The 27,459-nt window shown below is 54.1% G+C and overlaps 1 protein-coding gene and 2 long non-coding RNA genes across 8 annotated transcripts in view; 1 reads left to right on the top strand and 2 right to left on the bottom strand.

Annotated features, from left to right (window-relative positions):
- Positions 1 to 157: 157 nt before the first annotated feature.
- LOC144330391 (uncharacterized) lies at positions 158 to 27,358 on the bottom strand. 5 transcript variants are annotated; one of them, XR_013396523.1, is made up of 4 exons: positions 27,221 to 27,358; positions 4,605 to 6,211; positions 893 to 3,365; positions 158 to 712 (listed from the first exon to the last, which is right to left on the bottom strand). It is a non-coding gene; the product is annotated as an uncharacterized LOC144330391 (long non-coding RNA). The 5 variants fall into 5 exon arrangements; XR_013396521.1 differs by having other exon boundaries at positions 4,713 to 6,211; XR_013396525.1 differs by having other exon boundaries at positions 158 to 693; positions 4,713 to 6,211.
- On the bottom strand, positions 14,325 to 20,954 carry LOC144330392 (uncharacterized). Its single transcript, XR_013396526.1, has 2 exons — positions 17,607 to 20,954; positions 14,325 to 16,808 (listed from the first exon to the last, which is right to left on the bottom strand). It is a non-coding gene; the product is annotated as an uncharacterized LOC144330392 (long non-coding RNA).
- CCDC85C (coiled-coil domain containing 85C) overlaps positions 26,019 to 27,459 on the top strand; it is a 98,414-nt gene continuing 96,973 nt past the window's right edge. For both annotated transcript variants that reach the window (XM_015144468.3, XM_028851806.2), the window contains exon 1: positions 26,019 to 27,057. In XM_015144468.3, coding sequence (XP_014999954.2) covers positions 26,259 to 27,057 — 799 coding nt within the window. In that variant the 5' untranslated portion in view covers positions 26,019 to 26,258. The remainder of the gene's footprint in view (positions 27,058 to 27,459) is intronic.

The following is a 27,459-nucleotide window of genomic DNA, read 5'->3' as shown; positions in this document are numbered from 1 at the left end:
AAAAAAAAAAAATGAGAAAGTTCAAAATGAAATTCAGTGAACATGGGTCCCTCCTACCCTATGCCCACGCCCCTGCCCCCGCCTCCAAGGGAGCCTTCCAGAAAACCCTGAGTGATGCCAGTCTCTTATGTAATCTCCCAGAGAAAGCCCATGCCTGAGCCAGCATACTCAGTCTTTATTTTTAAGATAAATACATATTCATGTTATTTTTTATTTATGTTCTGCCTCTTGTTTATTTCACTGATTTTCAGTGGCATAGTCCAGCCTGTGGCTGTCCAGCAACCTGATGATATGGAACAGTCCCCTGGAGGTGTGCACAGGTATAAGATGGGGAAAGGCCCACCTCACAGGGCTGCCAGGAGATGATGTTTCCCTGGCCTGGCACCCAGCGCAGTGCCTGGCACGTGGTCTGGGTCCCCAAGAAAGTTCCTACATCAGCTGGTGTCTGGGAAGGATGTGCCTGGGCCCATGTGGCTGCAGCAACTCCTCGGGCCGCTAGGGGGCCCCTTGGTGCCGTCGGTCTTGCTGGTGGCCACAGCACAGCGCTGCGATGACCAGGACAACAGGGGAGGCTCCTGGGAGGCAGGGAGGCACCTAGGCTTGGAATTGGCATCTCGAATTTCCAGAAGCACTACCTCGTCTTCCATTCTCCTGCCATCCTTCACAGTGGGCAGAGCAGGTACGGGCTTAGCTCTATGAAGCCAGGGAGAAACTGAGGCCAAGAGGGGAAGAGACCTAACTGAGGCCACACAGCAAGCTAGAAGGGACCCGCGGGACAGTGCAACCTCCAGCATGCAGGCGGGGAGGGCTCCAGGAGTTTGGGAACAAGAAGCTGGGGTCACCTATGACCCCCAATTACCTCCCCAGAAAAGGAAAGAAAATACATGTTTACCAAACCTTGTTGGTGTTGTTTTCTTTTCTTTTCTTCTTTTTTTTTGAGTTGGAGTTTCACTCTTGTTGCCCAGGCTGGAGTGCAATGACACGATCTCAACTCACTGCAACCTCTGCCTCTCGATTCAAGCGATTCTCCTGCTTCAGCCTCCCGAGTAGCTGGGATTACAGACGCCTGCCACCAGGCCTGGCTAATTTTTTGTATATTTAGTAGAGACGGGGTTTCACCCTGTTGGCCAGGCTGATCTCCAACTCCTGACCTCAGGTGATTCACCCGCCTCGGCCTCCCAAAGTGCTGGGATGACAGGTATGAGCTGCCACCCCCGGCCATTGGTGTTGTTTTCATTCAGAGAGGACAGAAAGGAAGAGACTGCCCCCACACAAAGCCACGGCACACCTGCCCCATCCAGTCCCATGGCCTCAGCACCTGGGCCCTTTGCCATGCTACCTGGGGCCCTGAGCTCCTGCCTGCCTGGGAGCACTCACAATAGGACCTTGGCAGGTCTTGCCTCTCTCCAGGCCTCGGTGCTCCCACCAGCACTGGTCGTCTGGCCCATCACAGCAGTCCCTCATGGCCTGCCACCTCCAATCCATCCCCCTCTAGGACTGCCAAACTGATCATGCATCTTCCCTGCCTAACAGCCGCCCCTCCCACTACCTAAAGAATCAGGTGCAGACTCCCAACAGTCCCCCAAAGCCTTAACTCATCTCAGCATTAAAATAAAAATAAAAATAAAGAATCAGGTGCAGACCCTTGGCCAGGCATTCCAGCCCTTCCTCCCTGGGGGCCTCTCCTGCCCTCTCCTCCCAGCCCATCCTGACCGTGCTGACTCTGCTCTGTCCATTTGTAATCCCCAAATGTACCTTTCCCATCCTGCATTTGCGTGTGCGCCTGCCTCTGTCTGGGCTGCCATGGACAGTCCCCTTTTTTGCCTGGTGACTTCCTTTCTAGCTCTCAAGGCCTGTTCCAATGCTCTCCCCAACTCAGTGTGTTCTCTGACCAAGCCCAGCTTACCTGGACTTCAGCAACACTTTTCTGCCTCTCGCAGTTGCCCCAGCTTCCTGGGCTGACCTTCCAGAGCGTTTGGTATCCCATGCTCCACTGAAACAACGCCCAGACTTGTCTCTCCAGCCTGATTGAGTATCAGAACCTCTACTCATTCATCTCTGGCACCCTGGCACCTGGCACAGAACCTGGCGTCCACTAGGGGCTTAGGAGATGGGTAGTGAATGAAGAAATGTAAACAAGGATGGATGGATAGATGGACAGATGGATGGGCAGGTAGATGGGCAGATGGATGGACAGATGGATGGATGGATGGATGGATGGATGGATGGATGCACATGGATGGATGGGCAGATGGGTGGATACATGGATGGGAAGATGGAAGAGTAGATGGATGGATAGAGGGACAGATATGTGGATGGATGGATGGGTAGGTAGGTGGGTGAGTGGACAGATGGATGGATGGATGGATGAATGGATGGATGTGTGGGTGGATGGATGGATGGGAAGATGGAAGAGTACATGAATGGTTAGAGGGACAGATAGGTGGATGGATGCATAGGTAGGTAGGTGGGTGAGTGGATGGTTGGATGGATGGATGAATGGATGGATGTGTGGGTGGATGGATGGATGGGAAGATGGAAGAGTAGATGAATAGATAGAAGGGCAGATAGGTGGATGGATGGGTAGGTGTGTGGATGGATAGATGGATGGATGGATGGATAGCTGGACAGATGGATGGATGAAAGGGGTGGTGTGACATTGTGAGTGAGAGCTCTGGTTCTGGGCTCTGACAGACTCAGGTTCAAGTGTCCTGGTGAGCACTAACTCCATGTCACACACAGTCCCTGGTGCGTTCCCTATCCTCAGCCATTCAGTGATGTATCACTCTCTTCCTTCACTGCCCCAATATTCCCCCAGGGGTAAGCCCTGCATCAGGCTCTGCAGGGTGGCTGGGATGCTTCAAGGGAGGAGGAACAGATTCAGGGAGCCAGGAGAGGGGAGCACAGAGGAGCCTGCAGGCCCGGCTTTCAGAAGGCCTGAGCTGGGCACTGTAGCCCCTGAATCCTACGTTGTGTCACCTAGGCATAGAGTATGCAGGGCAGACATCAGGGAGAGAGGAATCCTGGTTATGACCCAGATCCCCAGGACCTAGAATACTGCCTCAGAGAGCAGAAAGAAATTACCCCAGCCCTTCTCAGGCCTGTGTCTACGGAGCCATCCCTTTCAGGCAAACTGCAGTTTGGGCACCCATCCTGTTGGGAGCTCACAGGGCCAGCTTGGGGCTGACATAGGCACTGGACTACCTGATCTCCAGGCTGTGGCCTTGGCCTCCAAGCCCAGAGTGGGGGTTGGAGTAGCTGGATGGGCCACGTCCTGCAGGCCAGGAATGGGTCCGGAGCAGTTTCCACGTCTTTCCCACAGTCGGGGCTGGCAAGACAGAGCAGAACAAGATCCAGCTGGAATCCTGATGGGAACAGGGAAGCCGGGAACCTGTTTTGCAAGCTCCCTGCCGTCTCAGAGCCCCGAAGAACGCACATGCATAGACACACACACACACACACACACACACACACACACACACACCTGTATCCCCATGGCCAGCAAGCTCTCTGGTTTCACCAGCCCATAGTAGATGCCTGCTGGGGTCATGGGAATGTCACAGCCACAGCAGCCACACATTGACTACATGAGAGGCCACCCATTCTCATAGAGTCAAAGTCAGTCTACAGTCATCTCTCAGTGACTCCTCCAGCATCAGGCCGACCACTTCTCTGGCTGCACCCACCTGACAGGATAGCAATGCAGGCATTCATTGAGCATGGATGTGGGCCAGACACAGGACTAGCTCACTTCATCCTCACAACGACTTTGAATTTTGCACCGTCATGCAGATGGGGAAACAGAGCAACTTGTGGGGAGTCTTGCCCAAGGTCACACGAGGAGTGGGCACAAGCACTAGGCTTTGGGCTCTGGCAGCCTGGACCCAGGGTCCATGCAGGAGCCTTTCACCAGCAAGAGCAGGAGCCTTTGAAACTCAGGGTTCTTGGCTGGCACGGGGGACTCTGTTTTATAAAAGTGGTGAGTGCCTCTGGTTGAATGTTTAATGTTCATTTCAACGAATCTCCACTGTATCCATCACCAGAGCCCTCCAGGGCAGATGGGGCATTGGAGAGGCTGCCTGCACCCAGCATTGGATGGAGGGTGGGGTGAGGCCCCAGGCTGCTGACCCAGGCTGCAGGATGGGCTCAGCCTCCCGTCTCCAGCATTTTCCTAGTGCTGGTTGGGACAGGACCCTGCCTCATTGTGGGCACTGGCCAGCCATCTGTCCCCAGTGACGCAGCAACCCAGACCCGCCTGCCTGGAGAACAGCCCTCCACAATAATAATAATTATGACAACTATTATTAGTGTTCTATTGTGGTGACGGTAATAACCAGCTTGGCATCGTGGTCAGGAGACCAGACTCTGTGCCAGGCAGACCTGGCTGTACCTCCCAGCCACCCCTTGGCTGTGGGACCTTAGGCCAGTACCTTGACCCTCCCTACACCTTAGCTTCCTCCTCTGCAGATGGGAGGAGGCTGCTCAGGTGCATTGGTTCCTGCTTGCAGGGGGCGGGGCTGCACAGGCAGAATTCTGGACAACCTGGCCTGGAAGCCACAGGAAGGCAGGCCCCGCAGCACTGTGTGTTTTCAAAGCTGACCTACCTGGCCTCCCAAGGGAACCCATGATGAAAGCTTCCAGCACCCCTTGCCGGTCATCAGCCCACACGCTGCTTCACCTCCTGTAATGACAGTGCTGGGCCAATGGCTTACCCACTTCGCTTGGCAGGCACCGTGCAATTTTCATTAGGTCACGTACTCATTATTTCTCCAGATGACTCTCAGCCAGGGAGATGTGAATTTGATGGGCTGCCCACTTTACAGATGGGGCAACTGAGGCGTGCAGCAGGCAAGGGCTTGCTTCCGGCCTTGGAGAAGGCAAAAGGTCAGTGGTTCAAGTAGGGATTCTGAATTTGGCCTCTGTGGTTCCCTGAAGTAGGTTCCTGGGTGGAGTGGAGAATCACGGTTGCCGGGAGTGGTGCAGGGAGGAGGCAGAAGCCTGCAGAGGCTGCCCGGCCCCAAGAACAAACTCACACTCACTCACAGGCCAACTGCTTGGGCCGCTGCCTGCTCTGCCTCAGATCCTCCAGGATGGAGACGTGGGGGACAGGGAGCTGGATCCCACTCCTGCTGCTGTCAAGGTCGGAGAAGGGGTGGGCTGTGCCTGGGTTGGGAGCTGGGGCTGTAAATGCCTGACCAAGTGGGAGTTGGTAAGAAGACAACACGGTCTTGCCCCTTCCTGAGCCCTGGCCCAGGTGCTGTGTCACGGACTTTGTAGCTCCTTCTGTCCCCATCATAACCCCGTGGGGTCAGTGCTGCTGCTGGCCCATCCATAGATGAAGACACACCCGAGATGCGACTGCTCAGGCCACAGAGCTGATTGGCAGCAGGTCTGCCCCTGAACCCAGGCCCGAGTGCCCCCAAACCCTGCTTTATCTCATCCCGTGCTCCAGGGAGCCACAGCCAGGGAAGAGGAGAAGTGGCTGAGTGCCGTGGCCGAAGCGAGGGTGGAGAGTCAGCTCTGGTTCCCATCCTGGTCTGCCAAGCTCTTGGCAAGCCTCAGGCCCTTCTGAGTTTCCATTCTCTCACCTGAAGGGGTGAGTAGCTCCCCTGTCTGGCCTGGCTGCCTTGTGGGCTCAAAGGCAATGTGAGAGGTGCCCATTTCATGCTTGGCATATAGTAGGTACTCAAGTAAAGTAAGTTTCCATCTTCCTTTTCCCTCAATAATAAAGCAAAGTGTTCCCTCTCCTAGACAAAATATTACATTTTAGGATGAGTGATGATGGAATTGTAGGCAGTTTGTCGGGCCAGCACTGGCGGGGCTGCTAGGAAAAGATCTCTGAGCTCCTCAAATCACAGGTACAGCAGCCTCGGGAGGGGAGTCCGGTGCTGCCTGCTGCAGGCAGGAGCCTCTGCATCCTCTTCCTTCAAGAGTCTTTCAGGGCCAGGTGTGGTGGTTCACATTTGTAATCCCAGCACTTTGGGAGGCCGAGGCTGGAGGGCTGCTTGAGACCAGGATTTAGAGACCAGCCTGGGCAACATAGCAATATCCTGTCTCTTCAGAAAACAAAAAAAATCAGCCAGGTGTGGTGGTGCACTCTTGTAGTCCCAACTACTTGGGAGGCTGAAGTGGGAGGATCACAGCCCAGGAGGCTGAGGCTACAGTGAGCTGTGATCGTACCACTGCACCCCAGCCTGGGGCGAGACTCTGCCTAAAAAAAAAAAAAAAAGTGTCTATTGTCATCTCAACTGCACCACTTCCCAAAACTCACCAAAATTCTCCCGGGCTGAGTTCTTTTCATAATCTCATGCTAATGGAGAGTGATTTCCGTGGACTCATACCTCAAGAAATTGTGGCTCTCTCAGAGCCAGCCTTAAAGGATAATAGGCATTCAAAACTGCTAAGGCAGCTCCCGGGCACCGTTACACCCCTATTAAATCACATACACCATTAAAAGGATAAAAGCCCGTGCTGGCATGCACGTGTGTGCATGGCTGTCTTCCTAGGATGCTCTTCCCCAGCTCTGCCGCCTGCAGGAATGGGAGCCTCCTTTCAGGCTCAGCACACGCGTCTCTGCAGTGACGCCTTCCCAGCTCCCCATTCAGAATTGCCGCCCTTCCTGGCAGTTCCCTAGCACATGGGTCTTGTTTACAGCACTTTGCACTGCCTCCGTCTTAACTCCCAGGTAGGCTATGAAATTGATGACAGGGATGGAAGCGCTCATTCATTCAGTTCACAGCATGCTGAGTGCTTTATGCTCTTGGCCTGTGATTCTCACTAGCACTCTTTAATGTGGCGACCATCCCATTTTACAAATGAGGAAAGTGAGGCTCAGAGAGGTTCAACCATGTGCCCAAGCCTGATCCCAGGCCTGGGCTCTTTCAACAGCACGGTGCTGCCTCTGCAGGGGCTGCACCCTGGGCTGGGTTGTGGGGATCTCAGGACCCCTCGGTGGAAAGGGTGGCCGAGCAGGTAGGCAGACAGGGCCAGCACAGTATGTTGCTGGGGACACTGGGAACCCTGGGGTTTGGTGGGAGCCAGACAGCTTGGGGGGATCATGGGAAAGAATTTCATAAAGCTGTGTCCTGGCATGAGTCAGTCAGGTGAGGAAGAAGGATAGGGCATTGGTGGCAAAGACAGCACCATGTCACACAGCCATGTGACAGATGACTGTTGTCGGGGAGCAAGTTCTTCATGCTGTCATTTGAGCAGGATGGAAATTGTGGGCTGGAGAGCAGGGCAATGAGGAGAGGCCATGACTCCCTGGACAGAGCACCCCAGGGGTGACACTCTGTAAACCAGTGCAACCTAGAGTTAGAGGGTCTCTAAGGGTGGGCCACAGATCTCTGCCTTCATCCCTGCCTGTTTCAATCGAGTCTGGATGGAGCCATTAGAGCTTATCAGGTGTGCCAAAGGCAATGTCCCATGAGAACGTTACATTTCCAGAAACCTCAGAAGGTGGAACCAGAGACTGAAACCAACAGAAGGGAATTGAACAGGGAGAACAAGAATAGCCTGCTTTCAGGTGCGAAAGGTCAATTGCGCAAACTGACAAGTTGATGGCAAGGTCCTATTTTCCCCCTGCCTCCTGAATTGTGTTTAAAAAGTGAATCTTTGGCCAGGTGCGGTGGCTTATGCCTGTAATCCTAGCACTTTGGGAGGCCAAGGTGGGCAGATCACAAGGTCAGGAGATAGAGACTATCCTGGTTAACACGTTGAAACCCAGTCTCTACTAAAAATACAAAAAAATTAGCCAGGCGTGGTGGCAGGCACCTGTGGTCCCAGCTACTTGGGAGGCTGAGGCAGGAGAATTGCTTGAACCCGGGAGGCAGAGGTTGCAGTGAGCCAAGATCGCATCACTGTACTCCAGCCTGGGTGACAGAGCAAGACTGTGTCTCAAAAAAAGGGAATCCTCTGAGGTTGAGATGGAGAGATCTGTTTGCTGGGGCTGCCCACAGGAAGTTCTCTAAAAACATCTGTGGTCAGTGGGTCCTGGATGGGTGTCCTGACCTGGGCGAGTCCTTGGGAGGAATCAGCCAGTTCCCCTGCACCAGGATGGGGCTAACTCAGCAGAGCCTGTGAGGCTCCAGTGCCCACTCACAACAGCTGGGGTTGGTGTAACCCACATAAAATCCCCCAGTCCCACCCAGGAACAGGCATCCCAGTTGCCTCAAGATCAGAGAGGGCCTTCGCCAGCTGAACAGCAGAGGTGGGTGGTGAGGACAGAGGGCGGCCTTCTGTGCCTGCGAGGAACTATCACTTGAGCCCAGGAGTTCAAGACCAGCCTGGGCAACATGGTGAGACTCCATCTGTACAAAAAAATACAAAAATTAGCTAGGCATGGTGGCACCTGCCTGTAGTCCCAGCTACTTGAGAGGCTGAGGTGGGAGGTGGTTTGATCCAGGGAGGTTGAGGTTACAGTGTACTGAGATTGCACCACTGCACTCCAGTCTGAGCAACAGAACAAGACCCTGTCTCAAAAAAAGAAAAGTGGGCGTAACATAAAGAGTAGGGCAAGTCGTGGTCAGGTGGTGACCTAGGGTGGGTACTCACAGCAAGCACTACCTCTATACCTCTGCAAGATGGCCATGCTCTCTTAGCTTGTTCACCTCTAGGGACAGGGAACTCACTACGTTGAGCCTGGGACAGGGCAGACCCCAGTCCTGCCTTCGGAGAATCCGCACTCTGGTGGGGAAGTGAGCTGGCGGCAGGGGCGGGGCCAGCCTCCAGGTCTGACTCCTGCTGCTCTTTCAGAGGGTGTCCCCAGAGGGAAACAGGCTAGAGAGCTCCGGAGATGGGCCCTGCCCAGAGGCCTGGCCTCCCTATGTTCTGCAGGCAGAGGGAGAGTGACCCTTGTGCTCAGGCAGCCGGCCAGAGCCCTGGGAAGCCGAGACCCCTCCTTCCTGTGGGAAGCTGGTAGGCCACTGCCCACAAGTGACCCTCCACAGCGGCCCCTGTCCCCCTTTCCCTCACTGCTCCTGACCCCCCCCACACCTGAGTGGTGACAGCTGGGAAGGGCTGATGCCTGCCCTCGGCCCCCCTTGGGGGAAGAAGGGGCTTCCTTAAGGAGGAGCCTGGACACCCCTCTTCTCTTGCCCCTCAGAGGCTGGATCTAGCCAGGGACTCTGACCTGGATGTGGGGGTGCTGGGATGCAAGAGGCCCAGGTCAGGGCAGGGGTTCCGGACCCTCAGCCAGCCATTCCTGTCCAGCAGGTTGGAGGGGCCAGAAGCGCTTTGTTGTCTGGAAGGGCAGAGGGATTGTCTGCCCACTGGATTTCAAGGCCTCCTTGCTGCCCTCTCCCAAAGCTGCTGACAGACTTGACTCCCTGGGGAGCTGAGGGACGCTTTTCTTGTTTCCTGTGACCTCCACAGAGAAAAATCCATCACCGGCTGGCTGAGCAATCCAGGCGGGTCCAAGAAAGACGGCATTGAGTCACCTGGGTCCTCATTGCCCTGACAGCCGTGAACGCATCATCCAGCTGGTAATTAGCTCTTACAGGAAAGGGAAAGGTCTGTCATTTTCCTCCGGAAGTGCCACGCGGGGATTGCCGGCTGCCCCTCCTTGAAGCCAGAGAAAGGCCGGATCCTCATCCTGGGGCCAGCCTCTGTTAAGGATGTGGATTAGGGGTGGGAAAATATCCCTCCTTCCACTCAGGAATCCCACTTCTGGGAACTTACCCCAAGGAAACAATCCAACAGGAAAGCAAAGCTGTGCACAAACACGTTCCCATAGGAGTTCTGTATAATAGAACCAGCGCCCAGCAGCGGGAACAGCCATAAACCACGGCTGGGCTAAATATCACCCGGCTGTGAAATAGGGCAAATGGGGAGGATGGGGGACAGGGGGCTCAGAGGTCCTGGCTTAGCACTCAAGCGTTCCTGAACTTTGACATCCCAGCCTGATCCCTACCCTGACACTGGCAAATACACCAGTTCCAGAACTCAGAGGTGGTGACTCCCATCTCCAGGTAGGGGACCTAGCAAGTATCCCACTGAGTCTTATCATCACGCAGGTGTAAGAATCCCCTGCTTACATTGCAGCTTCAAGGATGCATTTATTTAAACTCTAAAAATATATATATATATATGTATATGTATAGGTGTGTGTGTGTGTGTGTGTGTGTGTGTATACGTATATTTTTAGATGGAGTCTTGCACTGTAGCCCCAGCTGGAGTGCAATGATGCAATCTCGGCTCACTGCAACCTCTGCCTCCCAGGTTCAAGCGATTCTCCTGCCTCAGCCTCCCAAGTAGCTGGGATTACAGGTGCCCACCACCACACCCGGCTAATTTTTGTATTTTTAGTAGAGACGGGGTTTCACTATGTTGGCCAGGCTGGTCTCGAACTCCTGACCTCGTGATCTGCCCACCTCAGCCTCCCAAGGTGCTGGGATTATAGGCGTGAGCCACCGCGCCCAGCCAACTGTAAGTCTTAGTTGTGGCATCTGTAAAATGGACCAGCACCAGGGCCAGTCCCCAGGGTGCCGGGAGGGATAGTGAGATTATGGTGAGGCTTGGTGAGGAACAGCCCATTGCAAATTACACAGCTCCTGTCTCCCTCTCAGCCTCCCCAGTCCCCAGGCCACACAGGCTGCTTTGAGAACATCCCAGTGCCCAGAGCTGTGCCCAGGCCTGGCATGATGTTTTTGCAAGGCTTCTCCATGCTCCTCCTGCCCGGCCGGGCCCTGCTCCGGGCTCTGCAGAGAGGAGTGAGCTCCAAGGTGCACTGGCCAGCCCCACACACCAGATGTGCACCCCTCCCTTTCCTTTTCTACCTGCGTCCCTGAGAGCCAGCAGTGTTCCTGGGGTGTCTGTGCCCACACCGGCCTAGGCATTGGGAGGGGCCCCATGGAGAGGAGGCACCCGAAGGAAACAGCTGAGCTGAGTTCCAGAGAATCTTTGAGAGAAGGAAAAGCCAGGCAGAGGCCTTGCCAGTGCTGTTAGGTTTTCAGCTGGCTGGGTGAGGCCAGAGTGAACCTCAGGTAGTGGCTGTATGCACAGGTCAGGGCTGGAGAGGTAGGCTTTAGGGACATCAGGCTACAAGGGGGAGTTGGAAGCTGAAGCTCATGCATCTCCTGGCAACCATGAGGCAAAGAGAAGCCCTAAATGTGGAGCCCAGCAGGGAGCTGGGCGTTTCACTCCTTGGGTGAGTCCCTCCTAACGGGGCTCGGTATCTCCAAGCGTCCTCTAGGATCAAACCAGTCGAGTGCTCCTCAGGCCCGGGTGGACCTTCCACGGGTCCGCCAGGCAGCCCGGCCACTTCCCAGACCAGCTATCCCACGGGCTTCCAGGACAAAGCTCTGAGATTCCCAGGATACCAAGTCTTGTGCAGCCCCGGTTGGTGCCAGCCCTTCCTCTTTGTTAGCTGGCAGTGTCCCCTCTCTAGGGCAACCCCCACCTGCTTGGTGAAGGGCTCCCTCTGACAGACACTGAGGGTGGGATGTGTGACTAAGAACAGGTTGTACGGTGAAGGGAAGGGTTTGTAGCTGCCCCGCTGGGAGCCCCTGGACCAGGCAAGGTGCCTCCCTGCTCTGAAATTCCAGCTGGGACTGCCTGTCCCTTGCTGTTGGGTGGGTCCTCCGCCTGCCTTCGCTGGCACACCTGCCATGGGAGAAATCTCTATGGACCCCCAAACTCATGCCCAATAGTTCCAGTTTCTGCAGGTAAAATGGGTACAGTCATCCCCGCCCACCTTGCAGCCTTGTTGGGAGGATGGGAGGAGGAAACAGCCCAGAGCGAGCTTTGCAAACTGGAAATGACTGGGGAAACTGAGGGGCTGACCAGGCTTCCTTCTCCAGCAGGCAGGCCCGGGCCTGGGGTGTTGCTGGTGATGGTCTGGTCTGCGAGCTTCCATCAGGCAATATTCCTCGCCCTCCTTACTTGTTTCACATGCCACAGCCCAGAGCTAGGTTTTATCACTATTTAAATAAATTATATTGATATTTAAATAAAATAATGCACGCACTTAGGGTAAAAACAATCATGGAACACTAAGATGCTTGCAAGGAAATGAGATGGTTCCCCACCTCCCCTCCCTTTCCCCACTCCCCAGAGCAACCAGTTTCCACATTTAGTTGTTCTTTCTGGCTTTGCAGTCTCCACATTTCTCATAAGATGTTTACGTTGCTATTTCTTGATTTTTCAATTCTAGACATTTCTGTTGCTTTCTCATGGTGACAGATGAGGCTTCAGCTCTCTGAAACCCTCCCACTCCCGCCTCCCCTCCCTCAGCCTCTTTAGAGGGCTTTATGCATTTCTTAGTTAATAGCTGGTTAAGGGTTTTATGATGATGATTGCGTAAATATTATTCCATGAAAGTCAGGAAGTGGTCAATGACGGTTTCTTGTACAGTTTTGTTTGTGTGTGCCCTGGAGTGAATGCATTTATTTATAACTTGCAAGGTATTATGTGTCTCTTCTTAATTTTTCATCTGATCTACTCTAAACTGAGTGCTGGTGTTGTCAAATGCTCTGACAGTCTGTGATCTACTCTGTTTTGCCCTAAGCTCCGCATCTTCTGCTCTGGGGCCACTTCTCTGTCCCCTGGGAAGGATCCTCCTTCCTGGGTGATCACACACTCCCTGGTTGTTCTCAGCTCCTATGGGAGCATGTGCAACCAAAGCTTCCTAGAAGGTGCACAGTCGTTATATTCTATTTAAACTTAAATTTTATTTTGAGGCCTTGCATTTTTGCAAGGTTTACAAGGTTGAGCCTTCCTGTGGGCATAAAATCCAGGCAGGAAATCCTTTTCCCCCAGATTTTAAAGGCAACTGATCGTTCTGCGGTCTTCTAGCTTCCATTGTTGCAAGGAGAGGTCCAATGATAGGCTTATTATTATTATTATTTTAAATTTAAAAACACATGCACAGAGTTTCAAACATAAAACTATAAAGCTTATTTAAAAAAAAAAAAAAGTCCCTGCGTTATCTCTCTCTACCCAATTCCTAGTTCCCAGAGGCAACTTTTCTCTATATTTGATTCTGCAACTTTTCTCTAGATTTGGAAACAACACACTTGTACTGTTCCTTACTGACCCTCCAGCTTGTGACACTCTCACTTACCTTTCTCTTACGGAGGAGGAGGCTTCAGGCCACTTACGTCCCAACCCCTCCCCACACAGGCCAATCCCCTCCCCCATCCTCCCAAGATTGCTACCCCATAATTTCTGGTCAAATTAGTATTGTTTACATATTACGCTATGCGACAGTCACGTATCACTTAACGACAAGGATATGATTTGGGAAATGCGTCATTAGGTGCTGTCATCATTGTCATGGAGCATACAATGCTAGATGGGATAGCCCACTACACGCCCAGGCCAGATGGTCTAGCCTATTGCCGCTAGGCTACAAATCTGTACAGCATGTGCCTGTACTGAATGTTGTAGGAACTGTAACACAATGGCAAGAATGTGTGTGTCTAAACATAGAAAAGGTACAGTAAGAACACAATATTATCTGACGGGACCACCATGGTGTGTGTGACCCTGACCAAAATGTGACGAAGCAGCACGTGACTCTATATAAACATTATGGCCAGCCGAGCCATGGTATGGCCTGATTGGATTTCCTTCCTTGTGCAACTTCTGGGTTTCCCTGGGGATTAATAATTGCCTCCTTGTTTTGACTTGCTTGTTTTTTTTCTGGGCTTTTCACCAAACTTTGACAGAGCTCTAATATTCCTCTCCAAACAGCCAAGCACCCCCAGCAAGGGAATCCATGAGCTTGGGAGCCTCCTTTTCTAATCTGCGCTGATTGCTTCTGTCTGCAAAGCCCTCACTCTGGGCGTCCCTTTCTGTTGTCTGAATCGCATGTCTTGTTTCGTTTCCTTCCTTCCTTCCTTCCTTCCTTCCTTCCTTCCTTCCTTCCTTCCTTCCTTCCTTCCTTTCTTTCTCTCTCTCTCTCTTTCTTTTTCTTTCTTTCTTTCTTTTTCTTTCCTTTCTCTCTCTTTTTTTTTCTCTCTTTTTTTTTTTTTTGGAGACGGAGTCTCGCTATGTCACCCAGGCTGGAGTGCAGTGGCGCCATCTCGGCTCACTGCAAGCTCCGCCTCCTGGGTTCACGCCATTCTCCTGCCTCAGCCTCCCGAGTAGCTGGGACTACAGGCGCCCGCCACCTCGCTGGGCTAGTTTTTTGTATTTTTTTAAATAGAGACGGGTTTTCACCGTGTTAGCCAGGATGGTCTCGATCTCCTGACCTCGTGATCCAGCCGTCTCGGCCTCCCAAAGTGCTGGGATTACAGGCTTGAGCCACCGCGCCCGGCCTCTTTTTTTTCTCTTTCTTCCTTTCTTTCTTCCTTCCTTTCCTCTCTGCCTTTCCTCTCTCCCTCTTTCTTTCTTCTTTTCTTTTAACTGCCTTCCTTTCTTTTCTTTCTTTCTGACACAGGGTCTCACTCTGCCACTGAGGCTGGAGTGCAGTGGCACAATCGCAGCTCACTGCAGTTTCAGCCTCCTGGGTCAAGTAACCCTCTCACCTCAGCCTCCTGAGTGGCTGGCAGCACAGTCATGCACCACCAAGCCCATATTTTTACATTTTCTTTAGAGATAGGGTTTCCCCATGTTGCCCAGGCTGGTCTTGAACTCCTGGGCTCAAGCAATCCACCCCCTTTGGCCTCCCAAAGTGCTGGGATTACAGGCGTGAGCCACCGTGCCTGGCCTTCATGTTTTATTTCTTGGTTTAATTCCTAATTTTAGAGAAAGAGTGTCTGGGAAATAATTTTTCTTTTTTTAATTGGAAAATGTCTCACTCTACCCTCCCACTGGACTGCATCGGTACTGAAATAGTTTTCCTTCAGGATGTTGAGACATCACTTCACGACCTTCTAGTTTCTGGACTTGCTGTTGAGAATGTCAACATTATTCTGATTCCTTTTCTCTGCACTCTACCGAACATGGTTTGAGGATTTTCTCAACCCTGGTGTTGTGAAGTTTTACAATAATGTGCCCAATATGGTCTTTTTTCCACTTCTCTGCTGGCCCTTTTTATGGGGAGACTTGTGTCCATGAGTCTCAGATTTTTTTTTTAAATTTCATATCTTTATTACTTTCTTTCCTTTCATTTTATCTCATGAGATACGGGACAAAAAATCAGGGCATTAAGTGAACGCTATCCTGACCTCTGGAAACCCTCGTCCCTTCCCGCGTCACTAGGCATATGCATTCGAAGTAGCACATTTGAGGATTGTTTGGGGAGTCTGGATAACCTTAGAGAAAGATCTCTAAGGTCAGATGCTTGGGGAGGGGGGTACCCCACAGCAATGGGGGTGTCTCCTTCTAGCTCAGCCTGATGCCAACAAACAAGTGCCTCCTGTAGCCCAGAGCAGCTTGGGCTGCTAAATCACTGTCTCCCAAGATTCTGATGGACTTGGTCTGGGGCGGGACCTGAGCATCTGCATTTCACATGCTTTCCGGTGATTCTAAGGGTGGTTGGGGCTGAGTCCTAGGGCTGACCTGCTGCCCTTGCTCCGAGAGCCTGACCGGCTAGCTGCCTCTTGGGCTCTGGTTTGCTCACAGGGGCTCTGTGAGTTCAGGGTGCTGAGATCCTCATTGCAGAGTTCTGTGTCCTGGTGTTGGGACTGAGCTGGGCGAGCTACTCTTGAGAGAAGGCTTGGCTCTTCAGTGCGGTTTTCAAACACTCAGAAGACTATGGGCTCCGGGGCACCCACAGGACTCAACCCTTTCCCGAGGAGAGCATCCCCTCCCACCCCACCGTGTGGCCTGGGGTTCACACCTCCTTTTCTTGTCACTTGACTATCTCCTCATCCTGCAAGGAGGATGAAATGGTCCTGTTTTTAGGTCCTGATCCAGAGGCTCAGAGAGGAGGTGCAGCTTTGCCCAGGGCCACCTTGCTGGTAAGGGTCAGGCCAGAGACACAGACTCTACATCCAGGGTTTTTCTACTTAACTCAGCTTCCTCCTTTATCATTCAGTCATTCAACAAACATTTACTGAGTTCCCAGGCTCTATGCTAGGAATTTTAAGTTTATTTTTATTTTATTTATTTATTTTTGAGACGGAATCTCACTCTGTCGCCCAGGCTGTAGTGCAATGGCATGATCTCAGCTCACTGCAACCTCCCCTTCTTGGATTCAAGTGATTCTCCTGCCTCAGTCTCCTGAGTAGCTGGGATTACAGGCGTGCACCACTGCGCCCGGCTAATTTTTTTTGTACTTTTAGTCGAGATGGGATTTCACCATGTTAGCCAGGCTGATCTCGAACTCCTGACCTCAAGTGATCTGCTCACCTCAGCCTCCCAAAGTGCTGGCATTACAGGAGTGAGCCACTGTGCCCGGCCCGGAACTTTAAATTTAAAAACACATTCAGGCCTGGTGACGTGGCTCACACCTATAATTCCAGCACTTGGGGAGGCTGAGTGGCAGATCGCTCGAGCCCGGGAGTTCCAGACCAGCCTCTACAAACAATATAAAAACTAGCGGCGTGTGGGTATGCAGCTGTAGTCCCAGATATTCAGGAGGTCGAGGTGGGAGAATTGCTTGAACCCAGGAGGTCGAGGCTGTGGTGTGCCGAGATGGCACCACTGCACTCCAGCCTGGGCGACAGAGTGAGACTCTGTCTAAAAAAAATTAATTAAAAAAAAAACACATGCATGGAGTTTCAAAAATAAAATTATAAGGCTTATTTTAAAAAAGCAAAATAAATAAATAAAAAACAAAAAGAAGTTTGTCATTGGGGAACAGTGGGCCTCCTGGTCTGGTTGTTATGGTTACTTGTGTCGCCACTTCTCTCTGGCCAGCTGGGGCTCCTCAGATAACTTCATTTCAGTCCAGCCTCACCCGGGGCAGGTCACGACAAGGCCTGGGGTGCAGGAGGAATTACTGTTACTGCTGTTGTTGTATCAAACAGGAGGGGCTGGGAGGGCTGGGCCTGCAGCCAGCAGAACCCACATTAACAATTAAGGACTTTGCGACTTTCATTCCACCCTCACTGCATGAAATATTCAGGCACCGGAGGAGATTGGTCTCAGATCTCTGCAGCGGGCAGGCCAGGGCAGGGCCAGGTGGGGCGGCTTTGTGGGGTTGTAGACCTCAGGCCGAGGGCAGCACCCAAGGCCTGGCACGTGTGCCATCCAGAGGCTGTGGGGGCTGGAGGTACCTGACCCAGAGGGTGCAGCTGCAGACTCCCCTAGGGCACCCCCGGGGCCAGGCACTGAGGGTCCCAGAGAAAAATAAGGCTTAATCCTCCAGGAGGGCACAGCTGGGGAGGAGGCAGAAACACCCCCATATCATGGGTGGGCCTGGGCCTCACCACTCCCAGCAAAGTGGTGCAACAGTTACAGAAGTGCACAGCTGGACTCCAAGAAAGACCATGTGTCTGGGGCCTGGAATTTGTCACTTGATGTAAACCCTGTAATTATCTTATAAGTAGCATAAATCGTGTTACATTGTATTTGTGTACCTGTGAAAGCATCAATTTGATTAATACAGACACTTCAATTAAATCCCAAGTGAGTAAACCTGCTGTGCTGTTTCCTCTTCTTCTTCTGGGTTGCCTTCCTAATACATGGGGCACCTCCAGTATGAAATTTGGCCTGGGCCTCTCTTGTGCTCTGAGAGCCTGATAAGGCTTGGCTCTGTGTCCCCACCCACATCTCACCTTGAACTGTAATAATCCTCACGTGTCAGGGGTGGGACCAGGTGGAGATAGTTGAATCATAGGGGCGGTTTCCCTCATAGTCAGTGAGTTCTCACGAGATCTGATGGTTTTATAAGGGGCTCTCCCCATCGCTCGGCTCTCATTCTCTCTCCTGCCACCGTGATTGGTAAGTTTCCTGAGGCTTCCCCAGCCATGCGGAACTGTGAGTCAATCAAGCTTCTTTCCTTTGTAAATTACCCAGTGTTGGGTATTTCTTCATAGCAGGTGAGAATGAATTAATACAGAGCCTCAAGAAAGACAAAGCAGGTTAGGGAAAGTACAAGCATGACTTTCCACCAGAGTGACAACCCCAGACATCACCAAGGATGGGCAAAGCACACCCCATATCCTTCTGGCAGGAGTGTGAATTAGCCCCAGCTCTTTGGAAAGCACTTTGGCACTGTCTAGCCAACCTGTGTGTACTGTGTGACCCGGCCATTCTCTGTCTTGGTATAGATGTGAGCAAAGTTCATACTCATGTGTGTTGGGACACGTATAAGAGGGTCCACAGGGCATTGCTTGTAGGAGCAAAAAAAAAAAAAAAACCAAAAAAACAAAACAAAAAAACCCCCAAAAACTAGGCTGTGCATGGTGGCTCCCACCTGAAATCCCAACATTTTGGGAGGCTGAGGCAGGAGGATCACTTGAGGCCAGAAGTTCAAGATCAGCCTGGGCAACATAGAACCAATCTTTCTTTAAAAAAGGCCAGCCATCGTGGCTCACATTTGTAATCCCAGGACTTTGGGAGGCCGAGGTGGGTGGATCACCTGAGGTCAGGAGTTCGAGACCAACCTGACCAACATGGTGAAACCCTGTCTTTACTAAAAATTAGCTGGGTGTTGTGGTGGACGCGTATAATCTCAGCTACTCAGAAGGCTGAGGCAGGGGAATCACTTGAACCCTGGAGGCGGAGGTTGCAGTGAGCCGAGATAGTGCCATTGCACTCTAGCCTGGGTGACAGAGTGAGACTCTATCTCAAAAAAAAAAAAAAAAAATTTCAGATGGTAAGAGCCTGTAGTACAAGCTACTCAGGAGGCTGAGGCAGGAGGATCACTTGAGTGAGTCTAGGAGGTTGAGGCTGCAGTCAGTCATGATTGAACCATTGCACTCTGGCCTGGGTGACAGAGTCTCAAACGTACAAACAAACAAAACTAGAAACAAATGTCCTTCAACAGGAGAAAAGTAAAGGTAATATATGCATGCAGTGGATCTAAGATAGCAGTGGTTTTTAGCCAAGGGCAATTCGGCAATGTATAAAAATATTTTTAGTTTTTAAAACTGGGGACAGGGGTATTACTTCCATCAAATGGGTGGAGGCCAGGGCTGCTGGTGAATGTCCTACAATGCACAGAATAGACCCTCACAAACATGCTGAGGTTGAGCAACCTCGCTATATGGCTATGAAAATGAATGAACTATAGCTACATGTGCCAACATAATGAGCACAGAAGCACACTGCAAATGAACACATGAAGTACTATACCATGAAGACAGAGTTCAAAAGCATGCAAAATCAAACACTGTCTCTTTCTGTGTGTGTGTGTGTGATGGAGTCTTGCTCTGTTGTCCAGGCTGGAGTACAGTGGTGTCATCTCTGCTCACTGCAACCTCTGCCTCCTGGGTTCAAGCGCTTCTCCTGCCTCAGCCTCCTGAATAGCTGGGATTACAGTCACCTGCCACCACACCTGGCTAATTTTTGTATTTTCGGTGGAGATGGGGGCTTTGCCACGTTGGCCAGGCTGGTCTCGAACTCCTGACCTCGAGTGATCCGCCTGCCTTGGCTTCCCAAAGTGCTGGGATTACAGGTGTGAGCCACAGTGCCTGGTCTAAATACGATCTTATAAGGGAGAAATATGGTAAGCTGAAAGCACAGGAATAACCAACACAACACTGAGATTCCTAGATACCCTTGGGTCGGGGAAGGCTGGGACCTGTGACCAGGAGGGGCTGCAGGAGCATCAGAAGCAGAAGTAGTGATAATTTAGTCTGGGTGGTGGGCTCCCAGGCATATGCTTCTCAGTGTTCTCTGTTAATATGAACCAGTTCATCATAAGAATAATGTTAAGTGCATTGAGGCGATAGCCAGCTCTGCTATCCCCAGCCCCAGTATGTTGAGCCTCCCTCTTGTCTTGCTCCATCAGGCGATGGTGTGAGGAGATGTCAGCAGCTAAAGGGGCAGGGGGAGAATTTCCATGGCTCTGGTTGGGAAGTCATGGAAAGGGAGGGGTTCAGATGCTGAGAGTCCCCATCGATCTCTTTACTTCCATTCCCACTTGGCTCTGGCTCTGGCCTGCCTGGCCTTAAAGCCCTCTCTAACTGTCTGCTAGTCTCAGTGGATCTCCCCTCAAACCTCCTGTTGAGTGCTTTCTAATCACATGCAAGTCTGGCCAGATCTCTCCTCTGCTCTAAGCCTTTCTGTGGCTCCCCACTGCCATCAGATGATACTTGAGGCTTTTTGCCAACACATGAGGCCCTTAGGGCTTCAGTTTCACCCTTGCCCTGTGATATCAGCGGTTCTAGGCAGCCGTCCTCAGCCGTCCTGTGCAGTGTGGACTTCCTGAGCTCCAGAAAGTTGCCTGGCACACTGGTTAACAGTGGGGATGAAGGAGCCCATCCTGCCCTAGACCTCTCACTGCTGCCCCTGGGGGTCCAGCATGTAGGGAAACTGGTAGTCCCAGCTTCATGCAGTTTTCCCACCTATAAATGTGGGAGTTGAGACACATGACCTCTGAACTCTGTGTTCTTGAGGATCTTCATATTCTGGGCTGGACCCACCCCAAAAGGAAGAAGTTGGCAGTCCAGGGCCATACCCAGAATCCTTTGTAGCACAGTCTGCCAGGGACAAGCATGGGGTTTCCTGGACAATCCTTGTTTCACTGGACCTCAGTGTTTGCCTCTGGAAAATGGGAAGACAGTCCTGGTGCAGAGGATGGGAAAGGAAGCATGGCTCCCCTCCCCAGAGCTTTGCAACAGCTCTGCCAAGTGCTTGACACTAGCTCTGTCAGGGAGGGCTTGGATGAGAATACTGGGGCTCTGAGAGGACAAGGGACTAGTCTAGGGTCACCCAGCCAGACAGTGATGGAGTTGCTGGGAGACTGAGCTAATGACAATGACATGTAGTGATCTATCAGTAGAAATAGCTGGAGAGCTCTGACCACAGTTGCCATTCAGAGGCATCAGAGTCACAGAGCCTTGGTCACAATGTGGAAAAGTCTGAAGCAGGAGGAAGTGGGTGGTGAACATGGGTCCAGGCACCTTGCCGACACCCAGCATCACAGAACCAGAGTCACAGCGGAAGAGACACCGCAGAGCATCCCCCCCATTCCTCCTCCTTGAGAAGGGAAACTGAGGTGTGGGAGACAGTAGTCTGTGGGGTCAGATACACTCCAGAGCTCAGATGGTCCTGGGTTCGAATCCTGATTCAGCCACTTGCTAGTCACGTGACCCTGGGCAAGTGACTTAACCTGTGTGAGCCTCAGTTTCTTACTCTATAAAATGGGAACAGAGGGTTCTTACCACATCAGTGAGGAGTCAGTGAGACAATCTAACTCTAGCACAGTGCTGGGTACCTAGAAAGTGCCCAGTCAACATTGTCCATATTAGTGACACTTAGCCACTTTTCAGTGGACCCTGACTTGCTGCTGGCAGCCTTTCAGGATGATACCTCATAGTCTGGCCCAGACCTGGTCAGCCACCATTGCCTCACTGTCCTGAAAAAGATTCAGCTGCCACCACACACTCTGTTGGCCATACCAGAGTCCTTGGGTGTCCACAAGCCTCTGAACACTGCCTGTAAGTTCACGCCCAATGATCTGAGCTTCTTGGAGGCAAACAACCAAGCCAACAAGAACCCATGTTCAATCCTTGAAGGGCTAATGACACCTTCTCATAGGTTTATTATAACCCTCAAAAGATGGCAGGTTAGAATCATTGGCATATACCGAGTCCAGGATCAGTGGCAGGTGCTGTTGGTTATTATCGTTGTCATTGCTATTATTAGATATCAGAGGCCCCAGGGAAAGGGCCCAGCTTCCTTCTGAGGCTTACAAAACCCTCCTCTGCCCAGCTCCATCGCTCAACCTCTTCCTGACTTTCCCCACCCTGCTGTTCCCTCCTGTACACCCCAGCTGCAAGGTGTAATAGTGTCTCTCCACACCCCTCGCCTGCTCACCTTTGGGCCTTTGCTTGTGCTGCTTCCTCCACCTGGAGCCTCCTCCCCACTCCACAAGACGACAAACTCCTTCAAGATTCAACTCCTCTAGGAAGCCATTCCCAGTGCCTGAGCACGCTCCTATAATGATGTGTTCTGCCCATTCTCGTTGGCGGTACTTACCACAATGCATTGCAATGTGTATATACATGCCCATTTAAATGTGTTTGTGCATAAATGCATATATACTCATAGATTTCCTCTATGTTGACTGAGCTAAAAAATGAAAGTGACCTTGGGAAAGGCATCTCCCTTCTGGGGCTCTGTTTATCCCCCCCTTCAAAATGAAGGCCTCAGACTCAGTCTGTCATGCACTGAGAGGTTTGACATTCACTCAGCAAACACCAAATGGTACCGCCTCTGGGGTTGGAGCTCAGAGCCCCAACCATGGAAAAGAGTAAGAAAGCCCATTCCCCCTGAAAGTGAGGGGTACACTCTGCTTGTCACCAGCTTGTACCAGCACTCCCCCCACAGGCCCTAGGTTTTGGAGTATTTTGTCGACCACGTGTTAGCGTCTATCACGTGTTAGTGTACCGGTTCTCAGCCCCTGCTGGCTCTCACAAATGAACACACATATCCTGAGAGAGTCTTTTAAAAAACGGGGGTAGAATGTTTGGTGGGGCACCTTTAAAAGACTCACAACTACTTTTCTTGGGCACCTAGAGTGTGATTGTGTTAGTGCACCATGATTTGGTTTTACTGTTTTCTTTTCTTTTTTTTTTTTTTTTTTTTTTTGAGATGGAGTTTCGCTCTGTGGCGAGGCTGGAGCACAGTAGCGCGATCTCGGCTCCCTGCAAGCTCTGCCTCCCGGGTTCACGCCATTCTCCTGCCTCAGCCTCCCGAGTAGCTGGGACTACAGGTTCCTGCCACCACACCCGGCTAATTTTTTTGTATTTTTAGTAGAGACGGGGTTTCACCGTGTTAGCCAGGATGGTCTTGATCTCCTGACCTCGTGATCTGCCCGCTTCAGCCTCCCAAAGTGCTGGGATTACAGGAGTGAACCACCGCGCCCGGCCAGTTTTACTGTTTTTGTAACAAAGCAGAATTGTCATGACCAAGGGGCTTAAGAAGCAAAGTTATTGAGGCAGAAGGATTGGATTGCTTGAGCGCAGGAGTTTGAGACCAGCCTGGCAAACAGAGTGAGACCCTGTCTCTATGGAAAAAAAAAAAAAAGAAGAAGAAAAAAGAAAATAACCAGGCATGGTAGTGCCTATGGTCCCAGCTACTTAGGAGGCTGAGGTGGGAGGATCTCTTGAGCCTGGAGGTTGAGGTTGCACTGAGCCAAGATAGTGCCAGTGCACTCCAGCTTGGGAGACAGAGTGAGACCCTGTCTCAGACAAAAAAAAAAAAAAAAAGCAAAGTCACGTTCACGTGACATTTTGGGATCCTGGTTCTGTTGGGCTGTGAGTACTCCGGGGGCATGGCACCTACTCCTGGACCCTATTATATGGGCCCTCCGGGAGGTGGCTGTGCCCTGGAAGTCCCTTTTCCTTCAGGACCCTGTTTCAGCCCTGGGCCCTCTCACCTCCTCTGGTCCTATCCTGTTTTGCCCAAGCATTCCCAGCCCTTACGTGGGGAGCAGAGAGATCTTCCCTCAAGCCACCCAGTACCACCACCGCTAGCACTTTGTCTGTGTTCTACCCGGAGGACGTGAGCAAAGCTATCAAGACTCCACAGAGGAACTCTTGGTCCTTGGTCCACACAGCCTGTAGAAGACGCAAATAAACCCCATCTAGATAGAGGCTTCTCTTTTTTCTTGGAAGTTCAGCGGAAGCTGCTAGCTCTGGAGGATCAGGGGGCAGAGATAACAGGCCCGAGGAACCACCTGGAGCCGCGCACGAATGGGGAGGGGGTTCTCACAAAGCACAGTGCTATCTCAGCAACTTCCCTGGTGAGCTGGTGGGTTTTTCCTATGGTGTATCCAACGTTTACACTTCAATCTCCCAGGAGCAACTCTGCACGGGCTTCATTCTGCAGGGAGCCTGCAAGGAGCTCCTTGAAGTTAATCTGGCTTCCTGGGGGTTAAGACAGACCTGCAGCTCCCCCAGGCAGAAGCTGAAAGCCCCTCCCTCTCTAAACTCAAACTGAGCTGTGCTGGGCCAGCAGAGCAGTGCCTCGGAGGGAAGGATATCCCCTCCCCCCAGGAGCTGGCTCACTTGGGCAGATCCTGGGAGACCCTCAGCATCCCTGTGTTTAACCTTGGAAGCTGTGCTCAGCCCATCCTCTCCCCACCACCCTCTCCTGACCATCTGTCTGGAGAGACTGGTGAACGGGTGGGAGACGAGATATTGAATCTGGACCGCTCTGTGTACTCCCCTCCATCTCTTCTCCACATGTGGGTCAGGGTGAGCCTCTTAAAAAGGTAAACGAGGTCATGTTGCTTCCCTGCTAAAACCCCCACTGCCTCCCCAGCTGCCTTGGAATCATACATGATCTGGCCCCTCTAATCTCTGACCTCTGACCTCAGCTCTCACGCCTCTTCCCTGGCCAACCCCCAGCCCCACTGGCCTTGGAACAGGCCCCTAACAGGCCAGCCCTAGGGCCTTGGCACTGGCTGTTCCAGCTGCCTGGAATGCCCTTCCCCTTATCTTTGTACCTTGTCAATCAGACTTCAGCTTAGATGTGCCTCCCGACCTCCCTGACCGCTAGATCTAAAGTAACTGATTATGCTTTCTATGACAGCAGCTCGACTTAATGCCCCGCATAGCACTTAAGACAAGTTTTATTGTGATCTAGCTCGTGTGTCTTCTCCCCATCCTGCTCCCAGGACGCCAAGTCCCTCGCAGAGGGCAGTCCGGTGCCCTGCAGAATTCCCCGGGGCTGGAGCAGGCCCCGCGGCGAGTAGGCGCTGAGTACACAGCTGAATGAATGGCGTAGCAACTGTAAACGGGGCATCAGCTGCTGCGCGGGCGCGCGCTCCTGGCAGTGGGCCGCTCACTGTCGCGTGCGCGGGTTTGATCTCGTTGCAGGTTCCGGGGGAGGGACACCCCTCCACCCCGCCTGCCGGCGGTAGACGCGCCGTAAATGCGCTTTGGAGACCGGAGGATAACGAGACAGACTTACAGGCAGTGGGAAGGACGGGGGTCCCGCGAGGGCCGCCGGTGGGCAGTTCTGTGGCCGGCTCGGCGCCCCCGGACCCCGGCGTTCAGGACCCTGTGGGAGACCTTCCCACCTTCCCAGTGGTTTCCACCCCGCGAATTGCAGATTATCTCCCGAATCCCAGGGACTTAGCGGTCGAGTGGGCGGAGGGGGAGCGTGGCTCCGAGCGCCACTCCGGGCTGGGGGCAGGTTCCCGGCGCTCTCGCCCCATCGGGGCAGAGAGTACCGACCACGCTGCGGGACGCGGCTGGCAAGGCCCTGGCCCTGCCGGGGCGCGGACGCCAGCGCTTAGCTCAGCCCCGGGCTAGGAGTGGAGACGCAGCCCTGCTGCGCGCTCCGGCAGGAGACCCGGGTGGGGACGGGGGCGGAGGAGCCTGGGGGCAGGGAAGGGGACAAAGAGCCGCCCTGCCGTGGGGAAGAGCGACCCCCATGTCACAGTCCTATTGTTCGCTGAGTCTCCGACTGCCCTGAACTCTGGTGCCCCCGGGAGGGAGAAGGGGCGCCGTCGCCCAGATCGTGGGTATTTGTTTATCTGGGGAGAGGGAGGAGGGCGGGGGACGCGGGCCGGGGAGGGGGCTCGACTGCTATTTCTGCGCGTCGCCTTTAAGGGAAGCCCGGCCCTACCTTTCCCACCGTCCCCCTCCCCGCAGTCGTACCTGCATTTTAAAAGCGCCCTGTAGCCCTGGGATTGGCCAAGGCCGCGTCCTCTGGGCGCAGAAACTTGAACCGCCGGGAGCCGGCTGCGGGCGGGGGTCGGAAACCCCGCGGATGGACCGTACCACCCCCGCGGCTCCCCCCACGCGTGCCCCGCCCCTCCCGCACACCCCCGGAGCGGCCCAATCGCACGGCCGGGAGGGCGGGACCGCGGCCGGAACGCGCCTCTGAGAGGGCACCGGCCGGGCGGGCGCACCGCGCAGGGGGACGGCGGGGGCCGCGCCTCTGCTCCCCCGTCGCCCTCGGGGGCGGGGCCGGGCCTCGGAGCCCCGCCCACTCTCCGCCCGGGGTGGGCGGGGCGGCGGGGGCTCCCGGAGCTGGGCCGGGGGCGGGCCTCCGCCTGCCTCGCCAGAGCCCTGAGAGCGCCCGGCTCCGCGGCCGCCGACGCAGCAGCCGCCTCCGCTCGTCAGCCCCGAGGCGCGCGGGCTCCCGGGCAGCCCCGGCGGGCGCGGCGAGAGGGCGCGCAAGGCTGCAGGGCGGGCCGCACGCGCCCCCGGCCGCCCCCCGCCCGCGCGCGGACCGGCCCAGCGGAGCCCCGGCGCGGGGAAGCGCCGGCCGGGCGAGGGCGATGCCGCGGTGACGGCCCCGCCATGGCGAAGCCCGCAGCGACGGCGGCGGCGGCGTCGGAGGAGCTGAGCCAGGTGCCGGACGAGGAGCTGCTCCGCTGGAGCAAGGAGGAGCTGGCGCGGCGGCTGCGGCGCGCGGAGGGCGAGAAGGTGGGCCTCATGCTGGAGCACGGCGGCCTGATGCGCGACGTGAACCGGCGGCTGCAGCAGCACCTGCTGGAGATCCGCGGCCTCAAGGACGTGAACCAGCGACTGCAGGACGACAACCAGGAGCTGCGCGAGCTCTGCTGCTTCCTCGACGACGACCGGCAGAAGGGGCGCAAGCTGGCGCGCGAGTGGCAGCGCTTCGGGCGCCACGCGGCCGGCGCCGTGTGGCACGAGGTGGCCCGCTCGCAGCAGAAACTGCGCGAGCTCGAGGCGCGCCAGGAGGCCCTGCTGCGCGAGAACCTGGAGCTCAAGGAGCTGGTGCTGCTGCTGGACGAGGAGCGCGCGGCACTGGCGGCGACGGGGGGCTCAGGCGGCGGCGGCGGCGGCGGCGGCGGGGGCGGCGCCGGCTCCCGCAGCTCCATCGACAGCCAGGCCAGCCTGAGCGGGCCGCTGGCGGGTGGCGCGCCCGGCGCGGGGGCCCGCGACGTGGGCGACGGCAGCAGTACGTCCAGCGCGGGCAGCGGCGGCAGCCCGGACCACCACCACCATGTCCCACCCCCGCTGCTGCCCCCTGGGCCGCACAAGGCCCCCGAAGGCAAGGCAGGAGCAACACGTCGGTCCCTGGACGACCTGTCGGCGCCGCCGCACCACCGCAGCATCCCCAACGGTCTGCACGGTAAGGACTACACGGGCCGGGCAGCGCGGGTCTCCCTGGCTGCAGCCCCTTACCCAGGCTGCGGCGAGAGGAGGTGGTCCCTGGCGGTCCCACTCGTGCGGCCGCCACTCCAGACTCCTCCTCCAGCTGTCATGGATCCTGGACCAGGGGATCCCGCACTCACCCGAAGTAGGGCTTTGGGCGGTTGTGGGCCGGTCCAGTCGTGGAGCGTCTTTCTGTTCAGCTCAGAACCTGCTGCCGGTCCGGTCGCAGGAAAGTTTCTAGTGGGTGTAGTTGCCAAAATTGGCGTCTGTCACTGCTGGGCTGGCGGTGGGCGCCTCATCCCAGCCTTGGAAATCCTTGCCTAGTAGCGGGAAGTTCTGAACAGAAAAGAATACAAGGCCTCTTTGAGCGCAGGTGAAT

The sequence above is a fragment of the Macaca mulatta genome, chromosome 7, assembly GCF_049350105.2.
Source record: "Macaca mulatta isolate MMU2019108-1 chromosome 7, T2T-MMU8v2.0, whole genome shotgun sequence".
NCBI classification, from domain to species: Eukaryota; Metazoa; Chordata; class Mammalia; order Primates; family Cercopithecidae; genus Macaca; species Macaca mulatta.
Note: the sequence above shows the minus strand (reverse complement) of the source record. Positions and strands in the feature narration are given on the sequence as shown.